The sequence below is a fragment of the Barbus barbus genome (genome assembly GCF_936440315.1).
Source record: "Barbus barbus genome assembly, chromosome: 38".
Taxonomy (NCBI): Eukaryota; Metazoa; Chordata; class Actinopteri; order Cypriniformes; family Cyprinidae; genus Barbus; species Barbus barbus.
This window is the reverse complement of record NC_136716.1, coordinates 25,288,227-25,312,396: the sequence shown is the minus strand read 5'-3', so window position 1 is coordinate 25,312,396 and position 24,170 is coordinate 25,288,227. Positions and strand designations below refer to the sequence as shown.

At 36.9% G+C, this 24,170-nt stretch overlaps 2 protein-coding genes across 3 annotated transcripts in view; one reads left to right on the top strand and one right to left on the bottom strand.

Moving 5' to 3' along the window:
* Positions 1-17,046: 17,046 nt before the first annotated feature.
* LOC306857638 (clarin-3-like) lies at positions 17,047-20,064 on the bottom strand (the record flags this gene model as incomplete). The annotated part of the gene is made up of 3 exons (XM_079397664.1): positions 17,047-17,318; positions 18,600-18,785; positions 19,830-20,064. 3 exons carry the CDS (start codon positions 20,062-20,064, stop codon positions 17,047-17,049), a joined length of 693 nt encoding a protein of 230 aa, XP_079253790.1.
* A 2,005-nt stretch (positions 20,065-22,069) lies between these two features.
* LOC306857946 (receptor-type tyrosine-protein phosphatase epsilon-like) overlaps positions 22,070-24,170 on the top strand; it is a 76,209-nt gene continuing 74,108 nt past the window's right edge. For both annotated transcript variants that reach the window (XM_079398241.1, XM_079398238.1), the window contains exon 1: positions 22,070-22,184. The gene's annotated coding sequence lies outside the window, so the exon portion shown is untranslated. The remainder of the gene's footprint in view (positions 22,185-24,170) is intronic.

The following is a 24,170-nucleotide window of genomic DNA, read 5'->3' as shown; positions in this document are numbered from 1 at the left end:
AGAAGACATGGATACTCAGGTGAGCTGTGGGTCCGATCGGGGCCCCTCTTCCCTCTCGCTCCTCCTTACGAGGGTCTTTTTCCGGGCGCAGCCGAGTAGAGAGGAATGCTGAGGAAGTGACTGTGCTCCAGGCGAATATCTGAGCACGGGTCTGAGAGACAGACAGATAGAAGGATAGAGGGATGACAAAAGACGAGGGCTGAGAGTGGCCCCGGGGCCGAGGCGACACGCCCACCTGTTGACTGTAGTCTTGCGTTAAGTGCTCTGTGAATGGACACTTACAATGGCCGGGGCAAGACGATCCGCTCTGTCTGTCTGATCCCCTCTTCCTCTCGGTGTTGACACCGATCAGCAGGTGATAGATCGACACAAACCATGAGAAACTATCTGCTGCTCATTCTTGCCATCAGCCTTGAATTCTTCTTAAAACCTTCCAGCGGTGTTTTATCCTAGTATATGTACATGGTTTTGTGCTCTTGGCGTTGTGTTGCTGAGGTCTTGAGGTTAACTGCTTCACGCTAAAACAAACTGTCCGATCATCGGTCATCAGACTTCTGACAGCCATTGTGAAACACAACATTTTAATCAAAGAAAATCCACCCAGCAGACCTAATAGAGATCTCAGTTATGTTTTATTGGAGGATCAGCATCTCAGATGAATGAGAAATTGATTGAAATCTGCTACACACTAAGAAAAAAGATACAAAAGCTGTCACTGGGGTGGTATACTTTCAAAATATACAAATAAGTACCATTTAGGTATTAATATGTACTTTTAAGATACTAATATGCCCCCCTATAGAGGTAAGTATGGCACAGAGATGAATCTTTTGAAAAGGTACTGTGCCAGTGACAGCTTTTGTACCTTTTTTTCTGAGACAAAAAGTAAAAATAGAAGCAATTGTTGATTATGGACATTTAAAATTAATGTGAATAGCAGTTCAGATCATTTTATCTTAAAATAATTTGATTAGAAGTGATTGAATTCGTATGAAGATCTCTGACTTTTGATTTCACTCTTTAGTATATTAGAAAATCAGAGGACAGTTAGTATATATTTTTTTAAATAAAAAAAATATTTGCTCTAATGTTCAAAGGTTTGTTGATCTGTACAATTGTTTTCTTTTTGAAAGGAATTCACACTTTTATTCAGCAAAGATGCAAAAATGTGACAGTAAATACATTTGTTATAAGTTTTTTTCAAAGATCAAAATCTAACTTTAATACATTTTTCAAACACCAAATCAGCATATAAGACTGATTTCTGAAGGATCATGTGACACTGAAGACTGGAGTAATGATGCTGAAAATTCAGCTTTACATCACAGGAATAAATTACATTTTAAAATATATTACAATAGAAAGCAGCTATTTTAAATTGTAATTCTTCCTCAAACATGAACAGTAATACATAGATATTTAAAAAATATATTTAATAAAATATATATTTATACAATATACATTTATTTCAATAATATTAAAATTTAAGAGCAAAGAATAAAAAAAGAATACAAAAACGTTTGAGCTCAAATTGATTTAGTCAATTTAAATGCGTAAGTTGACTTTTGATGGCAGGTTTCATTAACAGAGCACAGTTTGAGACATTATTTATATTTATTATATATTTATGTAAAATATATTTGTATTTATATTTTCTCCAGTCTTTGAGCAGGAGACTGCAGACTCGTCTCATGGTCAGAGATATAGTGTCACCGTATCACTCGTCACATTTTTTTTTCCACGGTGCAATTTAGCCACCCGAAAAGCTTGCTTTTCAGGCGTTCAGAGCTTCCTCTGTTGACTAAGACACCTTCGTTGTGCCTTTCTCAGCCACGGACATGATACAAACATGCAATTATCCACAGACAACACGACAAATTACAGCGCCGTCCAAAAACCACCTCATGCTAACCCAGAGGGACACGAGGAACCCGATACGGCTTTTCCTCAGAAACCTCTCAACCTCTGTGTCTCAGACGTCAATGCGTGAGGTCAGGCCAGATCAGCAGTGCTTTTTTATATTTCTAAGCAATGAAACTTTTTGTTTGACTATTTTTGTAAAACACTTATAGGAAGAAACCACCCAGAAACCACCCAAAACATCCTAGCAGCCTATGCAAAATCTATCTACAGTGGGTAAAACAATTTTTTTTATTAAACCCCTGCTGATTTTGTACATTTGCCCACTGACAAAGAAATGATCAGTCGATAATTTTAATGGTAGGTTTATTTGAACAGTGAGAGACAGAATAACAAAACAAAAAACCCCCCCCAAAAATCCAGAAAAACGCATTTAAAAAAAAGTTATAAATTGATTTGCATTTTAATAATTGAAATAAGTATTTGATCCCCTATCAATCAGCAAGATTTCTGGCTCCCAGGTGTCTTTTATACAGGTAAGGATCTGAGATTAGGAGCCCTCTCTAATCTCACTTTGTTACCTGTATAAAAGACAACCTGTCCACAGAAGCAATCAGTCAATCAGATTCCAAACTCTCCACCATGGCCAAGACCAGAGAGCTGTCCAAGGATGTCAGGGACAAGATTGTAGACCTACAAAAGGCTGGAATGGGCTACAAGACCATCGCCAAGCAGCTTGCTGAGAAGGTGACAACAGTTGGTGCGATCATTCGTAAATGAAAGAAACACAAAATAACTGTCAATCTCCCTCGGTCTGGGGCTCCATGCAAGATATCACCTCGTGGAGTTTCAATGATCATGAGAACGGTGAGGAATCAGTCCAGAACTACACAGGAGGATCTTGTCAATGACCTCAAGGCAGCTGGGACCGTGAGTTAGCAGACGTTTTTATCCAAAGAGACTTACATTGCATTCAAGTTACAGTTTTTACATTTTATCAGCTCTTGCTTTCCCTGGGAATCGAACCCATGACCTTGGCGTTGCTAGCGCCATGCTGTTTGAGCTACAGGAGTTGCGTAGATTTTTGGGCATGGTTAGGTATTAATAGAATTTTTGTGTAAATTTATCTGTGGTTGCTTCTCCCTTAACCGACCTCCTCAGTCCCAAAGTACCATTTAAATGGATGGAATCGTGTCAAATGAGTTTCGAAAAGATCAAAGCGCTTCTAATCAATTCTCCTATCCTTTTTGCTCCTAATTTCTCATCTTCGTTTTTGCTTGCTGTTGATGCAAGTGACACAGGGGTGGGAGCTGTACTTCTCCAACGAGATCAGACTGGTGTTGAGCATCCCGTTTGCTATTTTTAGCGACGTTACTCCACCATTGAGAAGGAGGCGCTCGCTCTAGTCCTTGCTCTCCAACATTTTGATGTTTATGTGGGTTCCGTTTCGTATCCATTGATTGTCTATACCGATCATAACTGCAACGTAATAAAAAAACGTAAAATTAATATGTAATTTAAAGCAAATAGTTTAATTTAGCTCAAAGGGAATAATTTATGATTTTATAAGGAATTTGAACAGACTCACTGTTACGGCGATTCACTGAACGAGCCGTATAACAAACTCTGCACTGGATATTAAAATCCAAAATATAGTGAAAACACTATTTAATAGCGCAGTAACAAGATCGGCACATTAAGACATTAACTTGTGAGCACAAAACACAAGATACTTCTCTTTTCAATATAAATTAGATTTTATTTATATAAACCTAAGACATAAACTAATCTAACACATGAACACAAGCATTCACACATTCACACGTTGCAGAAAGAGAGAAAGTAAGGAAAGGATGAGTTTAAGAGAATGGAAATGTGAAATCCCAAGTTTACAGCAATATGTTCAATTGCATAGACTTTAACATCCATCAATCACTTATTTAACCCTCGCTTTGAGTTTCTCAATGATGCTAAAATTTATATTAAATACACCAATTCCGTTAGAACCTGGAGGTGTTACTTGTTTGCTTTGCTAAGGGAATCCCTTTGTGTCATCGTTGTTGCAGGAAAGGGGGTTCCCCGAAGTGTCTGATTGGTTGAGAGTTCAGTAGTCGTGAAGTGATGTCTTGGGAAGCCAATGGAGTTGTGGCTGGCAGAAGCTTTGAGGCGGTCACAGACTCCAGTTGAACTTGGAGACGAGGCGTGGCGGCAAAACTTAACTGAGTACACGAAACTCACAACGGAAAATAAAATAAATTAAAGTAAAAGAATAAAAGGATAACGAGACTAGGTTGGTTTCTCGTTAAGGTAGCAGCTGGCACGTGGGCCAGAGCACGCTCAAAGAGCAGCGTCAAAACACGGTGGCAAAAGAGAAGAAGAGGAGAAGGGAGAGGACCAAGAGAAGAGGTTGTAAGAGAGCATGTTTAAGAAGAAGAGAGAGTTTGATGGTGTCCTGAGTTTTCAGACCGTCCCATCTGGATGTCTTGACCAATTAGATACTGTCCTTGCTCGGGGTATTGCTCTGTTCCAACTAATAAATCAACATGTTATCTGTTCAGTCAGAGGTCCGAACTTTATAGGCTCTTGCAAAGAATACTTTTGAACATGATTTCTATAACAAGACTACGATGCATTTGACAAATAATTGATTGGAAGAAACATTTAAAGCATGATTTTAATGATTGAATGATTAAAAAGACATACATAATATTTGATTAAAACATGGTAGTCTAATATGTGGGTTACAAACATAATATGGGGTTCTGCATAGAAATGTCCTTTTAAGATGATTTTATGTGCATATGGAAAAGAAAGTCTTTGTATAGTTCTATGGAGAACGAAGGCATGTTCTTTAGACAAAGGAATTTTGCTTTGGTCTGTCTTCTATGTCGGGGAGAAGTCAGTCTAAGAAAGCTTATGAATTCAATCGTGGAACACATGATGGCCATCTCTTTGACAATCAGTCTTGATTATTTGTCCCAAATTTGACGGTCTCCTTCCTGAATTGGAATTATCAATGTGTTCTTTTGTCTCAAGGTTGTAAGCTGTTCTGTGAAAGTTGGTTAGTTTGCTTGCTTCAGACTAGTTGGAGCTAAGAATCTGATTTACGGCGTCCTGTTTCCTTGGGGCCTCTCTGAGTTCCAGCTCCTCAGGTTTCAATGTTCTGATGCATCTTAAATTTGTCTGATTCAGTCTCTGATATTCTACATAGCCCTTTAGTCTTCTTGAACCGAATGAAAAACAATAACCAACGGTTGATGCGTTGGAGTTTGTTTTTGCAGATGTTCGAATTGGACATCCGGCATATTCGTGGTAAAGATCGAGAGATGTCATTGCTGACGCTTTATCTCGTGTCTAATGGGAATAAATAGTATTTTCCCTCTTTATTTGTTTTTGTTTGTTTTAAGAGAAAGAGGGAAGGAAAAAAAAGGTAAGATGATATATACTTCTACAATTTATTCACTTAAGGGTGAGGGTGTTACGTGTATCTGTGTGACATTTATATTCTAAGCCCATAGATGGCGTTGGGGGGGATTTCCATTCTGCGAGAGTCGTGTGACGTCATCACGGATAAATAGGCGGCGAGGCGACAATGGCGGTCTTTCTCTTTCTGTGGCTCCGCTTCCCATTGTTCTCGCAAGCGTCTCTCTCATCGCCTCTTTGAGGCTATATTTTTGTTTTTCGTTATGCTTAGGTTTAACTTGTAAATTTGCGTTTTGATATGTGATATTCTTTTTACTTATCAGTTGCGGGTAGTGTATTTATTTATTAGTTCACGTTTTGTTTATTTAGTAAGAACTGAGCGAGGGAAGCAGGTGTCCGGAAGACTCACCTATTCTTATTTTTATTTCGGGAGTCAGGTAAGAACTTTGTTCCGAGAACAGGTGTAGTTAGGAGTCTGTTTTCTTAGTTTTCCTACCCATGAGCTGACTATTTATTTATTTATTATTATTCATTAGATTATGTTTATAAATATTATTTGTGAACTGTTGTGTGAATTTTCTGAAGGTTTGAGTTGAATACCGGAAGTGAATTAAATAAGAGGCGTCTTGAAATTCACATCAGGAGTTGTGATTCTTTTCATATGTTCGGCCTGTGTCCTTTATTTAATTGTTTGAATTAACGAGCCTTAAACTGGTTACAGGCCGTAACAGTCAGCCTCAATAACCTTAATGACTTGGAGAGGATCTGCAAAGAGGAGTGGGACAAAATCCCTCCTGAGATGTGTGCAAACCTGGTGGCCAACTACAAGAAACGTCTGACCTCTGTGATTGCCAACAAGGGTTTTGCCACCAAGTACTACGTCATGTTTTGGGAAGGGGTCAAATACTTATTTGACTAATTAAAATGCAAATCAATTTATAACTTTTTTGAAATGCGTTTGTTGTTATTCTATTGTTGTTCTGTTATTCTATCTATCTATCTATCTATCTATCTATCTATCTATCTATCTATCTATCTATCTATCTATCTATCTATCTATCTATCTATCTATCTATCTATCTATCTATCTATCTATCTATCTATCTATCTATCTACAGACCCTTACTGAAAAGCTCTTTGCACCCAAGCTCTTTCAGGATGGAGAACACATTTTTCTTTTATCCATCTGCTGTCACACTCCGTCAAGCCTGACATCACATTGAGACGTCAAACAGTGCTGATATGTTTTATGGATTTTATGGACCGGAGATGTAGCATGACGAACCAGAGCGTTCGGTGTTCTAACAGTATTTCACCAAACTGACACCTGTGCTGAGTGTGAAGAGATGCCTGCTGCTGGAACTGTTGAAATGCATTTGAAATGGACCCCATGATATCGCTCTGAGATCGTCCATGGGATCCGCCCATCGTTTGAGATCTGGGAGAGAGAGCGAGATCTCGCATGTGGAGGATAGAAGAGAATCACCCTCTCAGTTTCACCGTCAGGTCTGTGATCTCTGAAAGCGTCTCGCTCCAGTGACGACCTCGGCTTTCATCTCAAACGCCAACCCATCACCTACGGCTTTGGTTACCACTCGACTGACAGCCACAAATGAGTAAAGATGTGCTGCTCCACATACAAGGATGCTTATTGAGTGGGAAATGAGGGCAGTTTTCACAGTAAGGAGGATCAATGTCAGTTTAAGTGTGAGCATAATGCCTGAAGACCGCAGCAGTTTAACTCAGTACAGCCTATGAAAACATTACATTCACACAGCTAGTTGGGAACCTATATTTTAAAAACGTACATTTTTAAAAGACTATTAACAATTGAATTTGGTCTGCGATTTCTCAAATTTTACTTGAATTTGAATCAGTGTAGCAAGCAGGACGCTAAATAAAAGACACAAAATCAAATAGAAATGTAAAGAAATTCACTTTAGATAGATAGATAGATTTTTCACCTGCAATTGTGAGGTAACATCTACAATTCTGATTTCATATCTCACAATTCTGAGAATTGGAATTTCTGAGAATTCCGAATTGTGAGAAAAACTTTTTTCTATGATTCATTCTCTAACAGAGAATTCTCAGAATTTTGACTGTTTTCTCAGAATTCAGAGTGTATATATAAACAATATATATATATTTATTTGTATGTGTGTGTGTGTGTGTGAGTTATATGATAAAAGTTGCACTGATTATTATTATTTATTTATTTTTTATTCTGTGGCAGAATCAAACTTCCATAGAAGCATTCATCAGTGAGTATGAAGATGATGGAAACTGCAGGCTTGAATTACTAGTGTCATTTAAAACTATATTTAAGTGCTGGTTACATTGTTATGTGGTTACTAAGATGTTTACTAGTATTAAAAAAAAAAAAAACTAGGCATTTCTGTCTTTAGCACAAACAGTACAGGACACAAGCCAAATAATACTCTGAATTTTAATACATATGATAAGGGACTGTCCTACAGTATATGTGACCCTGGACCACAAAACCAGTCATAAGGGTCATTTTATTTTTAATTGAGATTCACCTGAAAGCCGAATAAATAAGCTTTCTATTTGTTTGTTACGATAGGACAATATTTGGCCGAGATACAACTATTTGAAAATATGCAATATAATAAGGGTAAAAAAAAATACTAAAATAAAATAAAATAAAAATATTAAGAAAATCGCCTTTAAAGTTGTCCAAATGACGTTCTTAGCAATGCATATTACTAATCAAAAGTAAGTTTTGATATATTTACAGTAGGAAATTTACTAAATATCTTCATGGAACATGATCTTTACTTAATATCCTAATGATTTTTGGCATAAAAGAAAAATCTATAATTTTGACGCATACAATGTATTGTTGGCTATTGCTACAAATATACCCGTGCTACTTCATACTGGTTTTGTGGTCCAGGGTCACATACGGGAAATATTAAGCCCATTCATTATTTACCCAGCTGTCTTTTTTTTTTTCTTCTCTACACAAAACTGGGTCTTGTGTAGAGAAGAGTAGAGAAGTTTCTCTTGACAGTTTTATGACTGTCTTGTTACTGTTCATTTGTAGACCCATTGCCTCTCATTAGCAGTCCCTCAGGCTGTGTGCACAATACAGTATAAACTGTAAGAACTGCACCACTGGGGGGCAGTATAATATTATCCTGTCATGGGACTTTTTTGACTTGTGCAGTTAGAGTCTTTATCCATCAAATGGTCAGTTAAGAGCTCAGCTCAGAGAAAGTGGCCTGGACTCTTCATCTATCACAGCAGCCATCAGTGTGGCGTCCTCCGCACTTGCCGGCCTGCCGAAGGGGACAACAGGTCTTAAATGGGACAGATTAACCTGTGATTGCACCAGTCAACCTGTGGCTCTGACATATCGTGCCTCGTGACGCTGATCTGGGGTCAGATGTGCACTTAATCATGGTGAATTGTAAGATAATCGCTGGGGAAGATAAGATGAGATGTGCAGAGGAGATTGGTGAATAGGTGGAGTTTGACAGGTTAACTTCCAGCTCCTCCAGTCGTGAGCTATTTTTCAGGTTGTCAGTGTGAGAAACTGGGTTTGCCCCAATCCCTAGTGAGCTGCCTACCTAGGGAGCATTTAAAGGCATTATAAGTGTATTCACAGTGTTGATGCCTCATGTTGTTTGATATCTATTTTTCACTGAAAAGACAATGTCAGAATGAATTGCAACAAGAACATTGAAAAAAAAGCAGAAAGGAAATATGAATATAATGAAATGTTGACTTATAACATGATGATATATACAACATATACAAATTAACAAAAAAAAAGATAAATATATATTATTTTTTAGATTAGGAATCATTTTAGGAATAATTTTAGATTAGGATTTTTTAAAATTTTATTTAATTTTAAATATTTTTTTGCTGCATTAAGTACATTTGAAACAGATTTTGGCATTTGAAAGTTCAAACAAAATATATTTCCAAATTAAATATAATAAAAAAAAAAAACATTTATATATATATTGTAAAGCATTGTGTCATTAGCTTAGCAACATGACATTTCTATTGAAATCAGTTGTGATCTAGTCCCTTAAATGCCATTTTAATTAGGATGTTGCCTTAGGAGACAGTTCCCTGTGTGGACAGTAGACAGCTGAATAGGAACACAGCCACTCTCTCTGTCAGCCTGTTCAGGTGTGTGTGAGAGAAAGAGCGGGCTAAAGTGGAGAAATGGCTCGAGGTGTGATCTTATCTGATGTTAACTGAAGAATGACACCATAATGGAACAGCAAGGGTGTAATTATTCTCTTCTCTTCTTCTCTCCTCGCTCCCTCCTTCTCTCCACCCCTTCATGCTCTGCCCTCTCTGACAAATGAAGATTAATGGCAGAGATAAGCGCTGGTTCCTGCCTGTCTCCGCCGCATCCAGTCACAGGCCCGGTGTGTGAACGGGAATCCCCATTTCACTTCTCACTCTCATGGTGTAAATCTTGCTCAAGGTGCAAAGTTTAGGATGTTGGATTTTGAATTAAGGGATTATGTGTGTGTATGGTGGTCAAAACATTCATATGGATTTGGCATCAGTATGTTCTTGTCATCATATTTTATGTTCAGAGGAACAGAGCCCCTTAGCTAAGGTTTGAGCATCATAAATATAAATTAAGCCTAAACATTGGGTATGTATTTATATATTTATTTGCATTTTCACTTTTTAAAATAAAAAAAAAATATTTTTATTTTATAAATTTTTTTATTTTAATTATTTTAATAAAAAAACAAAAAAACAAACCCCCCCCCCCCCCCCCCCCAAAAAAAAAAAATTAAAATAAAAAATATATATATATACATATATACGCATGTTTAAACAGTGTTTTCAAATGTTTCAACGATTTTGCACATATATTTTACCGGTAAATAGTTACTTATGAGCAGAAGTCATAAAAATATGTAAAAAGTAAAAAATAAAATAAATAAGTAAAGAAAAGAAAAAAACAAACAAAACAAACAAAATACTTGACATTATAGATGAACATATTGCAAATAATATTTTTTTTTTTAAATAAATAAACATCTGTGCTAGGCGTACTGGTTTGCATGACCTCCTTGAAATATTTTAAAATGGTAAAACAATAAATCTGGAGTTGAAAATGAAGACCAAATTATTAGTGAAATGATTGTGTGACTTAATGTTTGTGCAGCATTATGTTAATAGTTAATGTGATTCTCTACACCTGTTACTCTGAGACACCTATCCAAATTGGGAGAAATGACTGCATTCACTAAAAATCACCAAAACACCATCCGATTAAATAACACTGAGCTAAAATTAAGTTTGTGCAGAGAAAAGATCCTGTAGCATTTGATTGCACTTAAATTTGATCTTTTTATGAATGCAATAATATCGCTTTATGTGTGAATTTGCGGTGTTATATAGTTTTATATAGTAGGTTAGAGTTAGGGGTTATGTGTGTGTCTGTGTGTGTGTTTGTGTGTATATACCCTGCAGGCACAGGTGTGTGTGTGTGTGTGGTGTGTGTGTGTGTCACCTCTCTGATACAGGTTTAGGGGGGAATTGTGTTTCAGCACTACAGAGGGTCTATCCTTAATCCATTCACACCCTCCGAGTGACCCAAATTTAGGAATCTGTCCGCTGACCGAAACTCAGAGAGAGCCAGAGAAAGGCCTGGAATAAAGGAGAAGAGATTATCCTCCATTCCTGATGTAATTCACTCTGTGTTTGCATACCAAACGCCTCTGAGAGATTCCCATTGAAGACCAGCATTTGAGAAACGTCATGCGTGAGCGTCCACATAATCCCCACAAAGAGGGTAAACTGACACCCCGCTGTGATCGATATCATTTGAATTCTACTTCATTCAATTTACTTTGATATATCGAAAAGCCAAATATCAGTCGAGAAAGTTACTAAGCTTCTAAATTAGTGATAATGTAACATTTAACTATACATAGAATAATATTCCTTTCAAAACCTATTATTTTCCCTTCAGTTTTTTAATTTCCCAGGTAACAAATTTAAGTTGTAAAAACATTGTGGGAACATGGCTTTGATATTTTTAAAATTTAAAAATATCCAGTTTTCTTGTCATGATTATAATGTTATTTAAACATTATTCTACTAACTTTATTTGCAGCCAAAATATAACATTATTTGAACGTTTATTTGTAATATTCTAAGAACGTTAAAATGTCAATGTTTCATGTCATGTTTATTTAAAGTTTACAAAACGTTTTTTAGAATGTTAATCAAGATCATATAGACATTCTAAGAATGTTGATCTCAGATAGTTTTCTCTCAACGTTATGAGAAAGTATATCAAATATTAATACATTTATCAGAACATTCCATAAACATTACTTTTAAGAACGTTTTGTCCAAACTTTTATGAAGCTTTTGAAAATGTTAAAGCTGATGGACAACCCTGATGGACATTATTCAATTTGTTGCTCTTTGTTTAAACCACAAAATAGACAAAACGTCTCAAGTCATAAATATTTAACATTACTAAATCAACCTAAATATGTTAATTTATGGGTTAAATCAGGTAATAAAAAGGCATCAATTGCAGGTTACCACTTTTTACAGTGAAGAAAAAGTAATGCATATAAATGTGTTGCATTTCATCACAGTTTATATCTGAATATGTTATATATTAGTTATAAGTTATTTAGTGTATCCTCGATACATCAATGTTAAATATGTTTCTGAGCCATTAAATCGGTTGTGGAGTCCATCAGAGGTACAGGGTTATGAATGGAGCTGGTGTTGATGGTGGTGACAGCCGATAGCTTCGTATTTAAAGCTTTAGTTGAGATGGTTTATGTCAAAAGGTCTAACGTGGACCAGGTGAGTACATGTTGAATCAGGTTGAGTTCAGAGCGAGGTTGAGTTTGACTGTGGCGTCAGCTCAAATTTCTGATGATTTGGAGGAGGAAAGTTTAGTCAAAATTCCCTGAAATGCACTTCATATCTGAGAATCAATTGCTGTACATGGACGTATACATATTTATGCATATTTACGTTCATTAATTTGGCAGAAGTGATTAATTCAATGGAGAAAATAATTCAAATAGTGAAATTATACCAAATTTCGGTTGAATAGCAGTACAACATATACATATATATATATATATAGACTGAATTTACCACAGGTGCCCAATCAAGTTGTAGAACCATCTCAAGGATGATCAGTAGAAACAGGATGCACCTGAGCTCAATTTTGAGTGTCATGGCAAAGGCTGTGAATACTCATGTACATGTGATTTTTTTCATTTTTTGTATTTTATAAATTTGCAAAGATTTCAAACAAACTTCTTTCACGTTGTCATCATGGGGTATTCTTTGTACAATTTTGAGGAAAATAATGAATAACATAACATATAACAAAATGTGGAAAAAGTGAAGTGCTGTGAATACTTTCCAGATGCACTAATAATTAATAAAATATATATATATATATATATATATATATATATATATACACACATACATACACACACACACACATGCACTCACTGGCCACTTCGTGGCATAGATTCAACAAGGTGTTGGAAACATTCCTCAGAGATTTTGGTCCATATTGACATGATAGCATCACGCAGTTGCTGCAGATTTGTCGGCTGCACATCCATGATGCGAATCTCCCGTTCCACCACATCCCAAAGGTGCTCTATTGGATTGAGATCTAGTGACTGTGGAGGCCATTTGAGTAAAGTGAACTCATTGTCATGTTCAAGAAACCAGTCTGAGATGATTTGAGCTTTGTGACATGGTGCATTATCCTGCTGGAAGTAGCCATCAGAAGATGTGTACACTGTAGTCATAAAGGGATGGACATGGTCAGCAACAATACTCAGGTAGGCTATGGCGTTTAAACGATGCTCAATTGGTACTAAGGGGCCCAAAGTGTGCCAAGAAAATATACCCCACACCATTACACCACCACCACCAGCCTGAACCGTTGAGACAAGGCAGGATGGATCCATGCTTTCATGTTCTTTATGCCAAATTCTGACCCTACATCTGAATGTCGCAGCAGAAATCGAGACACATCAGACCAGGCAACGTGTTGTGCATTCAGAGATATTCTGCATACCTTGGTTGTAACGAGTGGTTATTTGAGTTACTGTTGCCTTTCTATCATCTCTAACCAGTCTGCCCCTTCTCCTCTGGCCTCTGACATCAACAAGGCATTTTTGTCCACACAACTGCCGCTCACTGGATATTTTCTCTTTTTCAGACCATTCTCTGTAAACCTTAGAGATGGTTGTGTGTGAAAATCCCAGTAGATCAGCAGTTTTTGAAATACTCAGACCAGCCCGTCTGTCACCAACAACCATTCTACGTTCAAAGTCACTTAAATCCCCTTTCTTCCCCATTCTGATGCTCGGCTTGAACTTCAGCAAGTTGTCTTCACCACATCTAGATGCCTAAATGCATTGAGTTGCTGCCATGTGATTGGCTGATTAGCAAATTGTGTTACCAAGCAATTGAACAGGTGTGCCTAATAAAGTGGCCGGTGAGTGTGTGTGTGTGTATATATATATATATATATATATATATGTATGTATGTATACGAATACAGTGTATATACAGTTTGTATTTTTTATTTTTTTATATTATGGGAAAAATGTGTTTAGTTCAGATTTCTTGGAAATATAAATCTAATTTTGGGTATTGCATTGGGTCAGAGTTATTTTAGTATCATTGATATACTTTTGTAGTTTTTCGTTAGATATTATTTTTATATTTTCCTTTTTCACTCTAATTTTGGTTAATGCCAGTAATTTTGTTGAGTTTTTGTCATTATTATAAATATGTTTTTATGACTTTTCTAGTAATTTTAGTTTATTTAATTGTAGTTATTTTAATACAGTCAGTATTTTGATGCTATTGTTCTTAAGCGTGAGCTAAAATATATGCAGTGGCCCATAAAAAAATATTTGAATGCAAAATTAGAAAATGAGGGAATAATAATAATAATAATAATAATAACAAATACATTAAATTGAAATAATTGTAAGTTTTATTTTATTTCAGTGAATATTTATTTAATTTTAATTTTTAAGTTTTAGTTTTAAGTACTTCAAAATAAAGAAAGACTTTTCCTTTTTTCCTGAAATCATGAGTTTCCTCCTTGCAGAGTGGCAGTAGAGAGCTGGATAAGCACACTCCTGCTGTCCCCTGCTGGATGAAGCCCAGATCACACTCCTGCATGTCTAATCAGTGAATAATACAATATTCACAAAGTCCAAGGGCCAAAGGTTCATCTAATGCAGTGGTGGAAAATGACGTCATATGGTGACTCACCATGAACTGACAGTCCTAAAATAGGATATAATCTCTTATATCATAATCCGTCAGTGTAATTTAGTGAGCCGTTAGGTTTTAAAATACTTAATAAATCAGTGAGTGAGCAATAATTTTTTGCGGGTATTTTTTAGTGGTCTTACTGGGTCTCTTTGATTAGTTAAAAAATATATATATTAAAAAACTGAACTCAAAATCATCATCACTCTGAAGAAATGACACTTTGCCACAATGTAAAGTAGTGAGTGTACAGCTTGTATAACAGTGTAAATTTGCTGTCCCCTCAAAATAACTCAACACACAGCCATTAATGTCTAAACCGCTGGCCACAAAAGTGAGTACACCCCTAAGTGAAAATATCCAAATTGGGCCCAAAATGTCAATATTGTGTGTGGCCACCAATATTTTTCAGCACTGCCTTAACCCTCTTGGGCATGGAGTTCACCAGAGCTTCACAGGTTGCCACCGGAGTCCTCTTCCACTCCTCCATGACGACATCACGGAGCTGGTGGATGTTAGAGACCTTGCGCTCCTCCACCTTCCGTTTGAGGATGCCCCACAGATGCTCAATAGGATTTAGGTCTGGAGACAATTGGCTTGGCCAGTCCATCACCTTTACCCTCAGCTTCTTTATCAAGGCAGTGGTTGTCTTGGAGGTGTGTTTGGTGTCGTTATCATGTTGGAACACTGCCCTGCGGCCCAGTCTCTGCTTCAGTATGTCACAGTACATGCTGGCATTCATGGTTGCCTCAATGAACTGTAGCTCCCCAGTTCCGGCAGCACTCATGCAGCCCCAGACCATGACACTCCCACCACAATGCTTGACTGTAGGCAAGACACACTTGTCTTTGTACTCCTCACCTGGTTGCCGCCACACACGCTTGACACCATCTGAACCAAATAAGTTTATCTTGGTCTCATCAGACCACAAGACATGGTTCCAGTAATCCATGTCCTTAGTCTGCTTGTCTTCAGCAAACTGTTTGCGGGCTTTCATGTGCATCATCTTTAGAAGAGGCTTCCTTCTTGGACGACAGCCATGCAGACCAATTTGATGCAGTGTGCGGAGTATGGTCTGAGCACTGACAGGCTGACCCCCCACCCCTTCAACCTCTGCAGCAATGCTGGCAGCACTCATACATCTATTTTTCAAACACAACCTCTGGATATGACGCTGACCACGTACACTCAACAACTTTGGTCGACCATGACGAGGCCTGTTCTGAGTGGAACCTGTCCTGTTAAACCGCTGTATGGTCTTGGCCACCGTGCTGCAGCTCAGTTTCAGGGTCTTGGCAATCTTATTATAGCCTACGCCATCTTTATGTAGAGCAACAATTCTTTTTTCAGATCCTCAGAGAGTTCTTTGCCATGAGGTGCCATGTTGAACTTCCAGTGACCAGTATGAGAGAGTGAGAGCGATAACACCAAATTTAACACACCTGCTCCCCATTCACACCTGAAACCTTGTAACACTAACGAGTCACATGACACCGGGGAGAGAAAATGGCTAATTGGGCCCAATTTGGACATTTTCACGTAGGGGTGTACTCACTTTTGTGGCCAGCGGTTTAGACATTAATGGCTGTTTGTTGAGTTATTTTGAGGAGACAACAAATTTACACTGTTATACAAGCTGTACACTCGCTACTTTACATTGTAGCAAAGTGTCATTTCTTCAGTGTTGTCACAAGAAAAGATATAATAAAATATTTACAAAAATGTGAGGGGTGTACTCACTTCTGTGAGATACTGTACATAATATTTGAGGAATGTATGAAACAGAGGAATTGTAATTTATTGACATTTTATTATAAAAAAAAACAGCAAAGGAGACAATTTTTTCTTATATATAATATTTGATGCATAAGCAGATAAATAGTATAAGAGCTAAATATTTTCACATCTCTGCAATAAAATATGCAAAAAAAGCATTAGATTGGCTTAAAGTCCAGAGGAATTGGAATTGTTTTCTTAACCAGTTACACGTCATGCACATGATTTTTAGGTTCTTAGGAGAAAAGCTAGACAAATAAATGTTTTTTTACAATATTTTGATGGTAATGTTCTTAAACATAAGTGCAATGAAATATATTTAGTGTCCCATAAAAATATTTGAACACTTGTCACACTTAGAACCTGCATTAGATGAAATATCAAAACAAATGGCATTCATTTTAAAGAAACAGCACAAGCAAAACAGCTAACGAAACACGAACACAAAAAGCATCTGAGACACTTATCTAATGCAATGACTTTTTTAAAGTGTGACTTAAGAGTCCAAATACTTTTTAAGCCTTTGTATGCATAGCCTATGACTAATAGAATTTTGTGGCAAACAGAATTCAGCTAAGTTCAGTTTTGCAATGCACTTCACAGTTAATGTGGCAGTTTTACTGGACTCAGTTCAGTTCCAGTCTGAAAATCATCGCCCAAACAGATTTTTGCTGTGTTTTGACTTTAGTACATCATGATCTCTTTGGGCGCATCCTCCGTTGGTTTCTCCTGCTCTTTGCGGCGAGTGTACGCGGCGTGGGCATACAGATAGACCATGAGGATGGCCAGCAAGTTGACGCCGATGTATGGTATCAGGAGGAAGAACCCTGCCTTTAGGGTAATTTTTGGATCCCTTAACTTCACGTTGGCTTCATCTGCTCTCACCAGCGTCTGGAACATCTCGCCCAGGTAAGCGTTTGACACGTACAGAATCAGCGCCAGGGTGGCCACACATACTGGACAAGAGATAAGACACATTAGCAAACTTTCCCATGCACAAAACTACCTATTAGAGTCAATAGAGTAGATGTATGATGAACTGAATTTGGGGGACCAACTTGAACATGAGTGAAATCTGCATGGGGAACTTTTTCACCCTTATGAGAAAATCACAATCATATTGAAGCCTGTTTCTGCTACGAGATAAACTATTTTAATCTTACAATTCTGACATTTTTCTTGCAGTTTTGAAGAAAGATATATGTATTTTCCTTAGAAATGTAAGATATTAATTCAGAATTGTGAGGTATACACTATAAGAAATCTTACAATTCTGAGTTTATATCTCACCATTCTTTTTTTCTCGTAAATCTGAAGAAAAATTATTATTATTTTTTGCTCTCAGAATTGTAAGATATAAAGTCAGAATTGAAAGAAAAAAATTGTAATCTTATAATTCTGACTTTTCTCCTCACAATTCTCAGAACTGAAAGATATAAAGTTAGAATTGTGAGATATAATCACAATCTTTCTCACAATTTTGTTGAAAGCTTGTGAAAAAAAGTCCAAATGCTCAGAATTGCGATATAAACTCAGAATTTAGTATGCTAGATATAAATTCAGAGTTTATTACTCTCACTTCTGTGGAGAAAAGCTTAACTTGCAAAATATGAATTTTATTTATCATAATTATGACTTTTATTTTCAGAATTGTACTTTATATATTGCAGTTCTGAGTTTATATTTTGCAATTCTGAGAAAAAGTTTTTTTCCCTCCTCAGAGTTGTGATAAAAGATATAAACTCAGAATTGTGAAATATAAACTTAAAATGATCATTTAGGGTTATTCATTGTGGGTTTATGTATTGAAGTTCATTAAAAAGTTCTATAAAAAACTGTTCTATAAAAAATCAATTCTGAGAAAAAACATACACAGAATTGTGAGATATAAAGTCAGAATTGCAAGGTATAGAAAGTCAATTTACAGTATATCTCGCAATTCTGAATTCAGTTTGAATTGTGAAACAGAAAGTTGGAGTTATCTTTTTTTAGTTTTTAAATTCCGTGGAGTAAACGGGCTTCCATTCAGTCATTCCTATTGGAATGACTGGTTTTCTCAAGTAAATGTGACCAACAACTTTACCCAAAGGACGTGGGACCACTTTTACACTCATTTAAATCTTTAGCCAAAGTTTTAGACATTTAAAAAGAGTTAAATCAAGAATTAAAATGAAGAGGTCAAATGCAAAACAAATAGTGTTTGAGATTCAAATGTCTTGGTGTGAGTGTTTGCTCACCACTGAGTCCACTGCATGTGTACAGTCCTATTGGTCCCAGGTAGGTCTGATATGGGTTACTGAAGCTATTGTACAGTGTGACCAGAATACTGCCTGCAGACCCCACAAGAGCCAGAGCCAACAGGATGACAACCAGAGCATGCAGGATGATCGGAGCGCCTGCTAATTTCGCCAGACGTTCGAACACTAAGTGTCAGAGAGAAGGAGAAAATACAGTATATAATGAGGTCATTGCATGAAACGTTGATTTTTTGCATAAAATATATAGTTTAACATAAAATAGCATAACCTTTGTTGAATTCCAGACATAAAACGGTCATGTGATTTTTATGGAATGGCGGTTCAAATTCCGACAGTTTCCAAAGGTCATCTTAGTTCTAGCTTTTCATTTATTTCCATTGTGCTTCTTGGTATTAATATCATAAACAGTATAGTCCAAAACTGTATGTAGACACTTACGCCACATTTGAAAATATATGTGTTTAGATACCAAAATATCAAAAAAGACGGCATCTGCACTCAGATGCTGCAGGATTTTTTCCATCATCGTTTTTTCTCATTGTCTGTTAAATCAGCTGGTGTTTTTGGTCATTTTTAGTGGATGCATTTAGTCAGTTCATCGAGAGGATCACTTTCCACTCACATTTCTCAACCACAATGTGGCACAATACTGTTTGTCTTCCTTTTGAACACTCTCAGAAAAAAAGGTCCAAAACTGTCACAGGTGTGGTACCCTTTCAAAAGGTACCTTATTTACCCCTAAATGGTGCATATATGTACCTTAAATGTACATTTTAGTACCTGAAGTGTACATATTAGTACCTTAATGTTACATATTTGTACCTTTAGAAAAGACATCATCGCAGAGACAGCTTGTATACCTTTTTTATCCTGAGAGTGAAGAGTATAGGTTATCATTTGCAACCCAACAAACATATTTTTTGTACGTTTTTGCATAAATGGATTCATTAAAATAAATGCTGATTGTATGATATTTTGTTATGTAATGTAAAGTTGTTCATACATTTTTGGTTTGACTAAATTATAATTATTTTCATTTTTTGAAATAATTGATTTATTTAATTATTTTATTTTATTTTATTTTATTTAAATGATCAAATTCATTTGTAACATGTTTCAAAAGGCAATAAATTATATGTAAATATATATCATGTAAAACTGCATAATCTAGCATGGATAAAATGAGTTGAAGTCTTATTTGAAGCTTACTGATCACTGCTTTTCCAGGTGAGTCAATCCTGGGGCATCTGATTTTGGTTTCTGTGCCATTGAAAAGGCCAGTTTGGAGACTGGAGGTTCCATTGAACTCTGCATTCCCGGTCGGAGCGCAGTCCAAGACAGCATCGGCCCAATCCGTCGACATCCCGAAACCCAATAAAACCACTCCAGCTGCACATAAACCAGCACTTGACAAGAAATGCGCTAGTTTCTCCGCAGACGGCATGGTTTCTGTGTAATGTTTTTTTTTTTTAGGTCCTGAAGTTTTTTAGCTTGTCAAGCAGACCTTGATTCCTGTCGCTTTGTGGCTGGAAAATGGGAGATATTGGGAGGAGGTGAGGGGATGGTGGCTGCTGGGGTCATAAATGGTGCTGTATAGGTTGTACTTTGTCACTGATCTGAAACCAGTACCTGCAATGGCAAAGGTTTGCTCTTGGGTGTGGAAAACTGATCTCAGATAAGCTCATGATGAAACTCATCACCAGGAGGGCAATAAAGTCATAAAGTAATCATCTGTACAGTCAAGGACACCTGCTCATGTTGTCATGGCATTTATATTGGAGCTTACAACATCATAAAGAGAGTGACGAGGGTTTGATCAGAAAGAGAAGAATGAGAAATTATCCTAAGACGGCACAAAAGAGGTGTAACGAGGGTTGGCGTTATAGGAGCTGTTTCCAAGGCCCTTAGAATTTTATCAGAGGGCACGTGAATGATGGCCTTGGTCATAACATTTATTATCCGTACAGTCATAATTGAATATGACAATAGTAGTAATGTTCATAAATCTAAGAGAGATTCTTCATTGTTTTTTTAATGAATATATCTTTTGCATTTATTTCAAAATTTATTTAAAGATGATTTTATAGGGTGTTATTTTGTAGTGATGAAAAAATAATGCAAAAGAAAAGGCAAATAATGCTGCATTTAGATCGAATGTCTATATTGGTTACATAGACATCAAAACTCATCATAGGTCAGAAAGCATGTTTATGTAAAATAAATGTTGAGTATTTCCCGAATGCTACATTTATTTTTAGTGTGAGGCTTTAAAAGATGTCCAAAGTCCATTTTCCAGTGATAGGCCTATGGTATCAGCATGGATATCACAACACACCCACTAATAAAACCACTTACAGACAGATATAACAGGAGCGGAAAGTGTGTGGATTACAGATATACCAGAACAATACAAAACTGTAAAATAAAATCATTTAAAAATCATTAAAAAATATTGTATTTTAACCAGCAGATGGCACCTCTTATATTTCATTCAATCTGAGAGAACAGTATACTGATGTGTAGACTAAAAGAGTAAAGGTGTAGAATGGTCCATAGCATGAAAGTGGAAGTAATAATCGGGCGGAGTTTATCGGAACTTGTCTCTAATTGGTCGTGAGTGATGGGTTTAAATAATAATTATTTTATTTATGTTTATTCTGCTCATTCCTAATTAGTTTCAATGAACTTTTTAGTGTAATTGCTCAAGTATTAGTTGTTGTTCAGACCCCAGCTGGAGAAACACAAGGCTCTACTGATCACCTGGTATGCGTTATTTGTCTTTGCGCTGACCAGGATGGACCAATCACAGGCTTTATCACAGGTTTATCAAATCCTTCGAAGTAATGGAAACAAAACAGCGACAGAACTGGAAACAAGCGAGCATAAATTCAACATTAAAAGCTAGATGCAGAGCTAAAACTAGAACCAGACAGTATTAATAGCTAAAAACTGGAGATTCATCAGAGCTTGAGACACAATCCAGAACTGGAACTAAAGTCAACCAATTTAGAGGCAGAACTAAAAGAGAGCCAGGGGGAAACGCTGAACTAAAATAATAAACAATATATGAATAACATTTTGTTTTCTCACACGCAGACCTCCACACGGACTAGTGACTGCATTAGAACCTTAACCAAAGGTTGGAGACAGTATTAAATCCAGACCTAGAGACCGACAGAACTAGAAATATAGCTACATTAGATTTTTGTTGTAAATATCTTGAATGAAATAAAACATTCATATGATTTCAATGGATTTCAACGAAGTTATTCAGCATTTTGGGCCACTGCGCGCCCCCTGGAGGAAGAACCCCTTATCAGTCATAAAAACAGCATTAGACTATGCTTTTGGACACACACTTGCTCATATCATTTCACAAATGGTCGCCAGGCGGCTCAGGAGTAAATCTGCAGATCAACACAAATCCTCCTGTTTCCTCCTCCTCCTCCAGCAGCAGAAGTAGCGGTCAGCTTTCACCAGCCGCCCGGCGCGCTCTGCGCTCCCGTCTACCGGATCATAACCATCCGTGCGCTTGAAAAAACTGCGTTCCTGTTTGACTTTACGGTAAGAGAAAGATGTGGCTGTTTAAAATGAATCCAAACTGCAGTATTCAATGTGGCACATGTGTAGGAATGTTTTTTTTTTCAGTGCGCCGGTGCGCGTAACGGAGCTGTGCGCTCCGGTGCGTTTGATACTCCCATACTCAGCAAGCACATGAGATTGGTTTGTTTTCCCTAACGTGTTCTGATCATCTTTATAGAAGCGTTTGCATGTGATAAACAGCGGATCTCAGGTTTTGATGGAGCGCATTGGTTGCGTTGGTAACCCGGGTGATCTGTAGGTTTCTTCGTAATATGGGTTAGTGGAACGAGCGGAAGGAAAGGAATGCGACTGGAGTTTGGGGAAAGGCTCATTGGGACTCGCTGTTCACTCTCATCACTGCAGATCTGCAAAGTGAACACGCGGAGGAGAGGAATGGCATGCATGCGGTCCTCAGGAGCGTAGGTGTCTTTCACGGCAGAGACAGAAGTAGAACCGATGTTAAGTAGAATCCAGAACCGTCTCAGTCTGTTTTGCATCACTCTTTTTGTTGATATTGAGATATGCACGTAGTTCATGTTTTTAATAAGTTGAAGTATTCACTGACTCATTAACATTATGACTGTGATTCAGTGACTGACATAAAGTCTGCTCTTTTAATGAATCACTTTAATTAATAAACAGTCTGGTAACTGTAACCATGTTAGTCATAAATGAGTGCATGCTTTAAATCAGGTTTAAATGAAGTTGTGTACTTGTGCATATAACACAGCAAAATATGCTGATTTGCAAAAAAAAAATATTACCTGATTTGAAGATGCGGAGTTCAAAATTTTTTTTCAGATTATATGTCAGCTTTAATGCACTTATCAAAATAACCAAAACAGTCAAAAACAGGAAAAAAAAATTATTCAGAATCATACGTGTGAAAAGTAACTGAGAATTGGACAAATAATTGTAATCTGGCTCAGCGGATGCTACAAAATGCATCGTATTTTGTGAAAAAGTGTGATGTGCAAATGCAAATCAGGCACTGTTTTTGGAATCAGCATCTCAAAAATAGTGGGAAACATGTACTGGATATTATTCAGCAAATATGATGCAATAGCATGAGCAAAATAGCCATGTTATGAATGCAATTTGGAATATTTTCCTTCGCGGAAGCAATGATCTGATGATGAACACATTGATTTGCATTTACATCTATGCATTTATAGATGCTTTTACAGAGGAGCATAACAGCCAACAATAATTTGTAGTATACAATGCCAGGTTTATTAGAAAACATTAATGTAAGGTTGTTCGACAGAAATCAAGAGGGTCTGTTATGTAGACTATTTTAAGGCAGTGTTTCTTTTTGACATTTCAAAAAAGATTAATCTTCTCACTGATTATATGTTTTTATTTAAGTTAAAGAAAGAGAGACACTTCTGGCAATGTGTGCCATCTTTGTGGTTATATTTGCTCAGAAGAGAAAATGTCGACACACGTTTGATCCACCTCTAGTCATTCGGATCTGCAGGTTTTTATTTCTTCCAATGATTTCAAGGAATATTGTGGGTTAAATACAAGTCAGACTTAGTTGACAGTATTTGGAGTTGATGTACAGGTGAAGTATATGGGGTGTAAGTACAACAGAGGTTTATGTGAATGCATTTTTGTTTGCTTTTGCAAACAGAATCAGATTTTTTCCCCGGTGGTCATCTATAGATGATGTCTAGTTTTACGACTGCTTAAACTGAAATATAAACAGATGCACTTTACTGTTTTCCTGCTTTCTGTAAGAGAAATCCCAGAATTGTTTTTTTTTGTTTGGGAGTGTTTCTTTTAATAATGCTAGTGCCGTGCCTGCTGTGTTGTATGCTCTCACTGGTGTTATTGCGTTTAACATTCTCTTTGAAGCAGTTGTAGTTGTTTGCTTGTGGGTAACAGTGGGAGCTAATTGGTCCATGGCCGTTGCAGTTTAGTGGGCGAAACTGATTATTTGTGTGGTGCTCGTTAGATCTGTCA